This window comes from Arachis hypogaea, chromosome 4 (genome assembly GCF_003086295.3).
Source record: "Arachis hypogaea cultivar Tifrunner chromosome 4, arahy.Tifrunner.gnm2.J5K5, whole genome shotgun sequence".
Lineage (NCBI taxonomy): Eukaryota > Viridiplantae > Streptophyta > Magnoliopsida > Fabales > Fabaceae > Arachis > Arachis hypogaea.
Genome location: NC_092039.1, coordinates 28,547,884 through 28,560,065, shown reverse-complemented (window position 1 = coordinate 28,560,065; position 12,182 = coordinate 28,547,884). Strand labels below are relative to the sequence as shown.

Below are 12,182 nucleotides of genomic sequence, written 5' to 3'. Positions count from 1 at the left end.
TACATATGAACGAGAGAGTATACTAATGTTACAAGATGCTAGTTAGAATCAGGAGTTAGTTATTGCAGAAAAAAATAATTTTGAGTTAATTTTGTAAGTATCTGAATAATTTTGTGCTGTTAATTTCTAATTATAATTTTATATACAATGACTAAAAAATATTAACTTTAATAATCAAATTTCAGAATTAATTATGTCCCTGTGTCCAACAGTCCTAACAGTTAACACCTAATTAAATGTTAAAGTATATAACATTAAATTATTTCAAGCATCACATAACGAATCTTAAAATAAAATATTAACAAAAAATTTGGACTTTTTCATATCAAAATAATAAATAGAAAGCTTATTGATTTTTTATCTATAGATAAATTGGTCTTTTTAGTCAGATACCTTTTTCACCATACGACCTTTTTTTTTCCAATTGTTTTGATTTTGTAAATCTTACTTGTTATGCTTAATCTATATTATTAGAACAAAGTGAACCATAATGTTCAAATACTCACCACATATGACGGACTACTTTTTTCCAAATACTCATCACATAATACTTTTTCTACAAAATCGTGATTATTAATATATTTGTATGTGATGTTATTCCTAATAATGTCATTATCATCCTAATTCTTATTATTAACCTCAACTTAACCAACTTGGACGGTGGACTGTATAATATAATTGGTTTTGAAGAAACTTAAGAGTCAAAATGCTTATCCTGACCCGATTTGAGATGATTAAAAAAAATAATTGGTGTGAACAGATCGTTAGGGATTTCAAACTTAGAAGATATGTTACAACACTCCCGGTACTTGAATGGTTTAATAATTAGTGTCATGGACCACTGGCAACATAGCCAGTCGCCAAGTTTTAAAGGGCATGCCCAGTTGTAATTCAAAGCTGCCTTCAGTAACAGAGGTCGCCTGAAGCAATGGGCAAAGGTCGTTTTGAAGGAATTGGCGCTCGCTTCGAAAGATTCACGTGACTCTGGGCACGAAAAAATTGCCAAATTTGAGAGGGAAGCAACGCTCTCTTGTAACGTGCAGCAGGCTGTGTGTAGGTGGGATTTGACGTGATTGACATATCTCGTCAGGAAGCCACATACTCAGGCTTTCACTGCAGTGCCTTTCGACTGTGAAAGACGAAATTGCCCTTATAATGAACCCGTGAATTTTTTCTCTTCTTGGTTCTGCCCATATACCTTTACCCAATATTTCATGACTTTCCAATTGAGTTTTCAATCGAAAACAGGGTTGCTTGACGGGATCGCAGAAGTGGCCTCCTCAGTAAGCACAGGAGCTTAGGGTCCTCTGTCTGGCCAAGCATACATCAATGATTGTGATAATCCAGTACAGGGATATTCCTCTACAGGCACGGACCCCTCATACAACTCACTGAGCAGCTACACTGCCAACACACCAGAGTTGTTCTCGAGAATCCCTGCTTGTGGTAAAAAATCGTGGTATTTTTGGAAGGACATTGAAACCTATTCGAAGAAGATAACCACATCAGTATCGAGGTACAATTAACAATCCTACACATCAGGAGCACCCAATGCTCAGTACCCATCGAACCTCTGACGGCTAAAAGTGGAATCTTGCCACCGTATCCGCATCTTGTACATTGGCTGCACATGTCCTCGCTTCGGAAAGATAGTCATTCTATGCACAACCCAACTCGATCAAATGGTGCTGAACACTCAAACCGTTCTTCACGGAGGTTAGTTCTGATACAGTTTCGTCGTACCATAAGGTTGTCGCTAGTCATTTATATAGATGCATGTTAGAGTCACCTGTAAACCTTGAACCTGTATACGTTATACCCATCGGCAATTCCTACTAAATGTTGAAAACTGGGGGTGGTGCACAGTTCCTATCCTGCCCAATAAATTTTGTTGTTTTTTTTGGCCTTGTAAAATAAACTTAACTGGGCCGAGCTTGAAAAAAAAATTTGCTCAAAGGCCTTGATCGGGCCCTCTTGTCCTTTTATGACAAATACATGTCCATTGTCATGTTACGTTTTCAAGGGCCATTAGAGATAATAAAGTTTTTTGGTTTCTCATTTACATATTTTTGGTTAACTGAAGTATTCTTTCTTCGAAATGCATACTTGGGTCAAACGATATTCACGGATATGGGCCTGTGAGAATAGGGGTCTTATATCAATTGTACTTTACGTAAGTGTCTAACTATTATTGGGCCTAATTAGATATTTTAAAAAAAAACAGAAACCATCATGTGGGTCTACTGTTGGAGAGTCGAAAATAGAATCTAAGTGATTATACCGTAGCTGGACCTCAGCTATTAACCATTAATGTTGTGCACTACGCAGGCGGCTGGCAAGCCACCCCGGTAGATGGTCTACTACAGGATATGAGTTCTCCGAACCTCCTGTGACCGTCGGAGTTAGATCACGGATCTCGTCTGACTCAACGCCTTCATGTGCCAGGTGAGCTACCCCGCACACTCCTAACAGGTTAACAACAAAACCTACATCGCACATGGGATTCCTATCGTGATTGAATTTACATGTTTGTTTCCGTTCTTGAGACTGATAACCGTTCTCTTCGTAGCTTACCTAGGCAGACACATGACCATTCAAGGCATTTCGCGGTGCGTACTGTATCCTCCTATGCCGGCATCCCAAATGTAAGTGTTTACATCCCTGGGGTCGTGTACTATGTTATCCAATTTATTCATGTATAATGCTCAGATGTCATATACTGACCCACTTCTCCTTACAGGACTGTAGCCCCATCGCACTCAGTGTTATCACTAGTGTTTTGGGGTTGAATAAAGAAATTCGGAGGCTTACCAAATGCATATGCCACCAAAATGAAGTGGTGGAAGATTTTCAGAATGCCTTGACTATGCTAGCGAACATTCAGAATAGGGAGCATGAACGTGATTGGGGTTACGAAGTTAGGTGCACCTATACAAATGCCAAGCGGACTAAGCGGCAGCTATGAATGGAGGGTCTTACTAACGACAACGGTAACAGTATGCTGAAGATAGCACTGGATGGTGACGACCCAACGTATGCGCCCACGTTGGACGTAAACTTTAGCATGGACCTCATGCCTTTCAGAAGCACTAGGTCAAAGAGAGGCCCGCGAACTCGACGATCTGCTCGTGACAAAACTTAGCCACCAAAATCCCATCCAGTGGTAAACCCTTATACCGAAACATTAACCTCTGAATTGGTTCCATTGTATGCATGTTACCCTTCATTGCTTTCCAGTGCCAGTTAATTTTCGTTTGGCATGTGACATGTAATAGGTTGATCTGACCAGCGAACTTGGTCGTGAGGATCGCCGGCCTCATCGGCGATGGAGCAAGTCACAGTGGCACTCCACCTCACTTCAAAAGCACTATAATTTTCTTGACCCGGATGGTAGCGACGGCATTGTCCATGAGTCGAAACTACTGGCCATGAATGCCAATAAGATACCAAAGATGAGCCCATGTTGTCCAAATATTTACGATAGACCTACAATATATACCCCAATGATTCAGGTTTTCTAATTTATGTATATTGTTACAGACCTTCAAGTTGGCGTTCTTACCGACACGGAGCATGGATCTCGCAGGAGTTGAGCTAACTGTTGCCGCATACATCTTCAGCAAGGATCTCCCAAACAGGTATGTTGATTATTTTACGAGTTGTCACATCCTATGACTAGCCCGCCTTTGTATTTTTGCAATCATGTGAGTATGTTGCTTGTTAGTTTGAAGTGAGTATTTCCCACCAAATATACCCGAAGTTTTCACAAAATTTTGCCAACATGCTTTAAGTTGTGCAATTGTAACTTTGCATTTACTATTGCAGACTCGTAACAGGGTGTAATTCTCGTTGTTTCATTTAATTGTGTACTTGATTGAGTATTGTTTGAAGAACACACTATATTTGTAGAAAGTAATCAATTATTGTCTGTTGGTAACTATGGAAAAAAACTGTATGAGACACTAATGTTACTCACAAAAAAATTAAAAAATTACAGCTTCTTGATAGGTTCCGTATTTACGTGATGGTGATACACACGCTCATCGGCTAACTGTTGTGAAATATGACTGCTTGTTGTTACCAGTGAAATTCTAGCTTATGTCGAGCACTGCATTGCAGACAGGACGGCCTTATTGACGCTTGCCCCAAACGAAAGGGTCATGGATGACGTGGGTGTTGTTCATATTTACTTCAATTCTTTCTTCTGTAAAATCGTAGCATCCGCCCATATATTCTAGTTCACAGCACTTGATGTATTGCTGAAATTTTTAGGTTATTACAGTCGTCGCCACGATGTTGTCGAAGACATCTAACAGTTACCAGTGGTTTATGCCGACAATGATCATGGTGAGTCAAAACATTTAAATACCTGTTACGTTCGTGTTTGAGTTAAGTCTTGATGAAATGTGATGTAAGTTAAATAGTTGACTCTTTTTTAACGGTTTTACACATGGGTGTGATAATGTGGTGTCGTAGCAAGATGCCCTTCAAGGAACACATCTGACACATGCTAACTTGGATGCAGTGATTTGCAACCATATGAGGTGCAAGGTCAACAAGGTTACCGAGGTTTGAGGAATTTTTTCTTTAGTTTTGGGGGAAATTGAATGAGTAAGCTGTATGAAGTTCTCATAGCTAATGTACCTTTTTGCCCCCGTTGCGATATGCAGATTTTTCAACCGATGTGGACCGATGGATATTGGTACTTGATGGTGGTTGATGTAAGACGGAAGAAGCTTATCTACTACGACTCACTGAAGTGTACGAGGGAGACGGAGCACAGAAAGTTTGCTATGACACAAGTGGTTAGTATAGCCGATGGCTGCATGTACCTACCGGATGTGTCAATTACGAGATGGTAAAATTTATTAAACACCATACTTGCTGACCTATATAAACTCGTAACATTCCCGCTGCCCATTTCTTGTACTTGTTGTTCGTAGTTGTGCCCTTTTGTCGTAAAATGAATTGATTTTTTTATAGCCGAAATTTCAAGTAACATTCAATTTGTGTTTCAAAATTTGATTTAAAGTATATGGTTCTGGCACTATTATACAAATTGCTTCTCATAACGTTTGTAGCAACTCCCCCACTACAATCTAATACAATAATTACAAGTTATGATTGGTTATGATTTGACTTTTTACCCATGTATGTATGAGAAGAGAATTGATCAAATCTGTTATCAGCTAAGAATGGTTAACTTTATGTATCCACACGACTACATAACTCGATGTTGGCAGCCACTGTAGGTGTTCTATTTAATATATTGGATACTCGGTATTCGCAAGCATCTTTGCGAGTTACTAGATAGCATACCGTTTGGCATAGTCAGCATCCTTTTTCTTACCCGTAAAGAATTTAAGTGGACTCCATCGAATACGAATTTCTTCTTTTTGCAGTAACGCTGAATAATGATTTATGTCCAGCTTTCTTTCATTTTCACACTAACTTGTTTCATGAATAGGCACTGCATCTGGAGTCGCTAACTGTTGGAACCAACTGGCTATCTAGTTGCACTGCCGAAAGGCCGCGATTCTCATCATACGAATACGAGGAGCCTGTGGTGCTTCAGCAACATCGGCGTTCGTGAGTTGCCCCTTAACCATGATCTGAACATCTACTTTGTGTCCATATTTTTTTACTTGTTGGGTAGTGTTAGTCTCGTTGATAGAGACTTTGCTGATTCTTTGCTTATAAGGCTTCTCAGTTGTGTATGACATGGTATAGGATGGATTGTGGGATATGGGTCTTGCAATGGATAATTAGGGGAGTTCTGTGGGCTATACACAGTGTAACAGTGGGTATTTAATTAAAAAAGTGCGATAATATTTTCTTGAGGTGTATAAACTTTGTGCATTAGAATCTCCGTGCTGTGTAAATTGTAACTTCAGTTATGATTCTGGTTGATTTGCAGGCTGTGAATGACCAAATCCGGATACAAATAGCCATCGATCTTGTGTTGCGGTCACACAACCCGAGTGCCATCGATATTTTAGAAAAGGCAATGCGTTACTGAAAAAAAAAGGTGGCTGCCTCACGACACGGTCGTGATTGATAGTTTCAAAACTGTGACCAAGTTATAATTTGTATTTTGCGGCGACTTATCTTGCACTTTTTTGGGTAATTAGATTCAATATCGGGCATGTTAAAAACGATTGTCGTGTAATGGCTTCCACAATCTTGCTTGTACAAGTATTAGTTATTTGTTTTGATCTAGGTGGCGAGTCTCTCATGAAACCATGAGACTCGGCTCGTTGTCGAAAATCGTACACCAACGAGACAAGTATCCCACCCGGATGTAGACAACAGGAGCGCGCCTTAAGAATTGTATCCGGTTTGAAAACTTTATGTCTACTGTGACGGGAAGGATCGTCGCAGTGCGTTTAAGGATACGTTTTGGAAAAATATGTTTTGTTACATGGTTGCAAACTATCCCCGTGGTTGGATATAGTAAATAGGTTTGCTTGCTTTGTACCCATCTAGTATTTTCAATGTAAATGTAACTGTTATTTGGTACAAATATTCATAACACAGCTAAACTCGTCTGTTGTATAGATACTTGGGTGTCAAACGACAAAACAAGTCTGAAGCCTATTGTATACTTTAATTTCTTGTGATTCACTTATGTTTCATTTAGTCTATATGAATATTCCCCAACCCTCACAAATAAGGATGGAGTGAGTTGGTTATTAAGCAATTTGAATGTAACATTTAAGTTATTGGCAATTGACTCGCACTCCAAACGTGGGCATGCATTTACACTCGTTTTGTGGAACCCCAGAGTTCATAGGAAATGCACTTGCAATGTCGCACAACCTAACAGTTTCTAACTGCGCCATGTTTCACATTTCTAGTCAATATGGTCAATACAATTATATTAATTCTTATGCAACTAGGACCTTTCACTCCCCTGAATGTTGTAGCCCACCTGCTTTTTACTCGTGACATGCATGATTCCACCTGTTGTATTTTTTTTTAATTGAGGTAGGTGGGCTTAGAACTAAAAACCCCCAACCGAGCTTCCTGGTATCAGTTCAGTAATAATGGAACACAAGTTGGCAATGTATACAGGGCAAAAGAACTTTGGATACAAGAAATTGACTCATTACAGTAACTCGTTCGATGATTGAGAGTATAGTTATTTTGTTTAAAGTAATTAAACAAAGACCACCCAAGCATGTAATCCATAGTTGTTATAAATTTCAGCACGAGACACACGTGGCGAACGGAAAACACACAACCACTATAAGGTTCGAGTACGATGCATAAAATTAAGGAGCAACACCACAGACTCCTGTAATAATATGGAACCTAGCTATTATTGTCTTCCGTGGACAACTTATAATCTGCGACATTATAAAACACCAAGCACAAATGTTGCAAAGCAGACCCTGTTCTCAATATGTGTTTTGCATCAGACCACAAGAATCTTCATTAGATCCATAAAAAGGGATGCCAGGATTATCAAAACCGGTTGTCGAACCTGTTGGCGTATGATGCCTTCCCATTCGCATTCTGAAACGAATGGTTAAAATCACTTATTTACGTCAATCCTCTAGAACCTTACAAACTGATTTGTAGTGATATTAAGTTGGACACAAGTGAAAACAACTTTGCAAGATGTAAATGATCGATGTATCATACCTCAAGCACCCACCGTAGGAAGGCATCGGAACGTGGAACGTTAAACTGACTCAGAGTGAAAGCGGCAGCTCGTTCGGGTGAATTTCCCGTGGCAGGTGATTGGGTAGCAAGGTTGCCGTGGTGTGTGGAGTAGCTGGGTGCGGCGAAGAACTGTTGTATGTACTGGCCCCTAAGGAAGAAGTTGCCGTCGGCACTGCCTCCTGGGTTCAACCGAGGTAACCACGACTGGGTTGCGTTTGACTCAACGAGCTCGGTATGTACGAGGCCGATCCTCGGGCTAGACTTGGGCCAGATTCTCCCACTGTAGCCTGCAAATCGTTGAACATGGATTTTAGACATGAAGTAAATCTATCAAAATATAGTTATGGGAAGCAGTGAATTTGACGCAGTAAACCATGATGTTGTCTCAAAAGTTAATCTGAACGGACATGTTCATGACTCTACATGTGCAAACTGTACAATGCATACTAATCCAAAATGGCAGGTTATACCCTATGCAAGCATCCTCAATAACTATTCAAATCATGTTTGTACGAACCAGACACAACTAGTATTCATGTACATACCGTAACACTAAAAATTTGTAACTCATGCATAGGCAATCATCTATGAATACCGTGGTGAAACATATACCTGAAAAGAGTAGAAACATACAAAATTAATACATACTTGGAAGCAAGCACTAGTCGTTTGATTAATTAGGGAATGAGAATGCATTTTAGGTTATTCAAGACACACTTTACACTTCAACGCATAATAGATGATGGTAACTGCACACCACAGTACCTAAAATTGTCTTCGTTAGATAATCATAGATTCCATATTCTATGAGGTACACTACATTCCATACAGCTAAATCAAAGTTTGAATCAGAAAGCCTTATTCAATTTTGCAAACTGCTGACTGTCCATGCATAGCTAATTAGAATCTAAAAAATAAAAGAAGGCAACAAACATACCTCCGAACAGGCAGCTCGCTCGTTATTTCCACTAGGTCTCCGGATGATGAATTTATGCGAGTTCATGATATCCCTTGTCGGAGACCGATATGGCTCATATCCCTTTGCGACAGGTATGTCCTCTTTGTGTGACCTGGATGCCCGCATGAAGTACATCAATGCCTTTTCCTCCCAGGCGCGTCCTGTGTCGAGGATGCGGCTTTCCTACCATGCTTAGGGGCCCCCTTTGTCCTGGCTACAGACAATTCTTTCACGATGTCCTGCTGCCTCTTTCTAGCCTCATGAGCTACCGTATTCCCCCTCTGGCCATTTAGCTTCTGTGCCAACGAGGCTATGACATTCCTGGCCACCACGAAGTTAGCCGCATCATTAGAAGCAAGTTTTGCAACAACACTCATTGCACTGCACAATGCGCCGTACCTTAGTAACCGAGTCCCGTGCCCTACTGTCCCTTCTGTTTCTGATGGCGTCCATTCCTTGGCATCTTTACACCACCGCCTCAGTATTAAACCCGGTGGGATCTCGGCCAAGCCCTCATACTTCATCATGCAGAATATGTTGCAGCCGCATTTTTATCGTTTATTTGAGCCATTCTTTGGCTGTAAACATAATTGTATAGATCTCTTTTGGTAAATCGAAGCATCCCATAGCCCCCTGACTGCCCAGCCATGTAAGCCATAATCTTCGATGTGGCTATACCGAACTTCTTCAAACTATCAACTTGGGCCTTATCCCTCTCACTCAAATTCCGATGACTAGGAGGGAGATGATTAAACATACTTGTAGCAAGAGGGTGGTAGTGGTTGTCGTCGATCCTCCTGACTTTCTAAACATGGTATTGCGCATCTAAGTAAATTTTCAGCTTTGCAGTACAACCTATGGGACTCTCCAACTTCTCCTCCCGAACTCTTTCTAGACGATCGTAGTGTTTCTCATGCCTTGTACCCTGCCGGTGACAAAGAAAGTCTCACCGTACCAAGACACCGTTGATTCGAGCCACGTTACCTTTCCTTACACCGAACCCCCTAAGCCGGGCAAACTGTTTGTAATCCGTATAAGCCTCTTCCTCAGTCTTAAACACTTGGTCCACAAAATCTTCTGTAGACCTGAAACTTGGCGCATCCCCCTCACTTGTCACTGGGTCTGCGTCAAAGTCGTTCCCCTACACGTCGTCAGCCGTTTCGCCTGCTTGATAAACCCCATTTATAGGGTTTATCTTGTATTGATTTTTGGGGATTTTATCACCTTTTACCCACATTTATCCATTAAAATGGCATGGTTTTATAACTTCTTCTTTAATTGCGCTTAAGAGTGAAAACATGCTTTTTAGGACTTAAAATAGCTAAATCTAATTCTCCTTGATTCCATTAGATGCCTTGATATATTTGTTAAGTGATTTCAGATTTAGGAGGCAAGGATTGGACCAAGGGAATGAACAAAAAGCATGTAGAAATGGAGAACTCATGAAGAAATGATGGAATCGCAAAAACTGTCAAGCCGACCTCTTCGCACTTAATTGACCATAACTTGAGCTGCAGAGGTCCAAATGATGCAGTTCTAGTTGGGTTGAAAAGCTAACATCCGGGGCTTCAAAACGATATAAGATTTGCCATAGTTGCTACACGTATGGTGATGCGTACGTGCACTGTATGCGCACACGTTGTTGCTGCCATATGATCCACTTAAAGCAATACGTGGCCAGCGAATTCTAAAGCCTTGTGGGCCCAATCCAACTCATTTCTGATGCTATTTAAGCCAAGGATTGAAGGGAAATCAATATACTTTTACATACTTTTCATCATTAGTCATAGTTTAGTTTTAGAAGTAGTTAGAGTTAGTTTCTAGAGAGAGAAGCTCTCACTTCTCTCTAGAATTAGGATTAGGTTTAGTTCTTAGATCTAGGTTTTCATTCATTCTTTCTTCTACTTCTACCTATCAATTTCTTGTTGTTACATTCATCTTCCTCTATTCTTTTGTTGTAATTTCCTTTATGTTGTTCTTATACTTTGTTGTAGATCTACTCTTATCCCTTCTATTTTCTTTCCATTCAATTCAAGGTAATTCATAATAAATATGTTTCTTTTAATTGTTGTTGTTAATTCCTTTCAATAATTGTTGTTAGATTTCATTCTTGTTGTCAATTTACTATGCTTTTCTTTTGTGCCTTCCAAGTATTTAATGAAATGCTTGGTTGGATTTTAGTGTGGGTTTTGTTCCTCTTGGCCTAGGTAGAGTAATTAGTGACTCTTGAGTTATCTAATTCCTTTGTTGATTGATAATTAGAAGTTGCTAATTGATTTGAATGCCTCTAAAGCTAGTCTTTCCTTTAGGAGTTGATTAGGACTTGAGGAATCAAATTGATTCATCCACTTGACTTTCCTCCATGGTTAGAGGTTAACTAAGTGGGAGTAATGGACAATTTGTTATCACAATTGAGGAGGATAACTAGGATAGGACTTCTAGTACCCATATCTTGCCAAGAGCTTTGTTAGTTGTTAGTTTATTTTCTTTGCCATTTATATTTCTTGTCTAAAATCTCAAAAATCCCAAAATAACCCACAACCAATAACAAGACACTTCATTACAATTCCTAGGGAGAATGACCCGAGGTTTAATACTTCGATTTATAAATTTTAGGGGTTTGTACTAGTGACAAATAACTTTTTGTATGAAAAGACTATTGTTGGTTTAGAAACTATATTGCAACGAGATTTTATTTGTGAATTCTAAACCGTCAAAAATCCAAATCATCAAAATGGCGCTGTTGCCGGGGAATTGCAATGGTGTTTTGTTATTGGTTATTGTACATATGTGAATAGTGTGAATATCTTGCTTTTTGCTTTATTTGCTAGTTGTAGAATTTTATTTCTCTTGTTTTCCATTATCTTTTTATTTTTGTTTTCTCTTTCCATTATGAATTCTCATTTTTGCTATGAGTGTGATTACAACTATGTTGTAGGAAGTGGAGATTACAATGAAGAGATGTATCAAGGATGGGATAACCAAAGGTGGGAGGAGCCATATGCATATGATCCATCTTCATGGCAATAACCTCCACCAATGCACTATGAAGAAGAGCCATTCTATGATGCATATCAATCAAATGGCTATGGTGAATCTCCTTGCGACTTTCAAGAACCACCACCATATGCCTATGAATCATATCCTCAACATAGCCTTCAACCATACTCACAAGCCCCTTCTTACCAACCACCTTCATATGACCCTAATTCATATCCATCCTACCAACATCCATATGAGCCATATGAACCATACATAGAGCCACCACCACTCCAACATCAACATTTTCAAGAGCCACCCCTTCCATATTATTACCAAGATGAACCACCAATAATATATGAAAATTTCCAACCACAAGATGAATACTACTTTCCACCACAACCTCCCATGGAAGAATACTCATATCCAATGATCCAAGAGCCACATGATCCTAATCATATTATCCAAGAGGAACAAGAGTCAAGGGATCGTCTCAAGGAAGCATTGGATCAATTTCAAGCAACCATGGAGTGTTATGTGCAACAAGTGGAAAGAGTAGAAAACATTGAACCACCAC

General features: G+C 39.6%; 1 protein-coding gene across 5 annotated transcripts; it reads left to right on the top strand.

Annotated features, from left to right (window-relative positions):
* The first annotated feature begins 1,140 nt into the window (after positions 1 to 1,140).
* On the top strand, positions 1,141 to 6,559 carry LOC112796581 (uncharacterized). 5 transcript variants are annotated; one of them, XR_011881038.1, is made up of 11 exons: positions 1,141 to 1,716; positions 2,329 to 2,445; positions 2,570 to 2,645; positions 2,741 to 3,163; positions 3,276 to 3,638; positions 4,085 to 4,169; positions 4,273 to 4,347; positions 4,477 to 4,569; positions 4,671 to 4,858; positions 5,468 to 5,589; positions 5,918 to 6,559. XR_011881038.1 is itself a non-coding variant. In XM_072235424.1 (11 exons), the coding sequence occupies exons 5-11, from the start codon at positions 3,574 to 3,576 to the stop codon at positions 5,922 to 5,924; spliced, it is 582 nt and encodes a 193-aa protein (XP_072091525.1). In that variant the 5' UTR covers positions 1,183 to 1,716; positions 2,329 to 2,445; positions 2,570 to 2,645; positions 2,741 to 3,163; positions 3,276 to 3,573; the 3' UTR covers positions 5,925 to 6,559. The 5 variants fall into 5 exon arrangements, 3 of the variants coding, with proteins under 3 accessions (XP_072091525.1, XP_072091526.1, XP_072091527.1); XM_072235424.1 differs by having other exon boundaries at positions 1,183 to 1,716; positions 4,671 to 4,805; XR_011881039.1 differs by having other exon boundaries at positions 1,225 to 1,716; positions 2,329 to 2,472.
* The last annotated feature ends 5,623 nt before the right edge of the window (positions 6,560 to 12,182 follow it).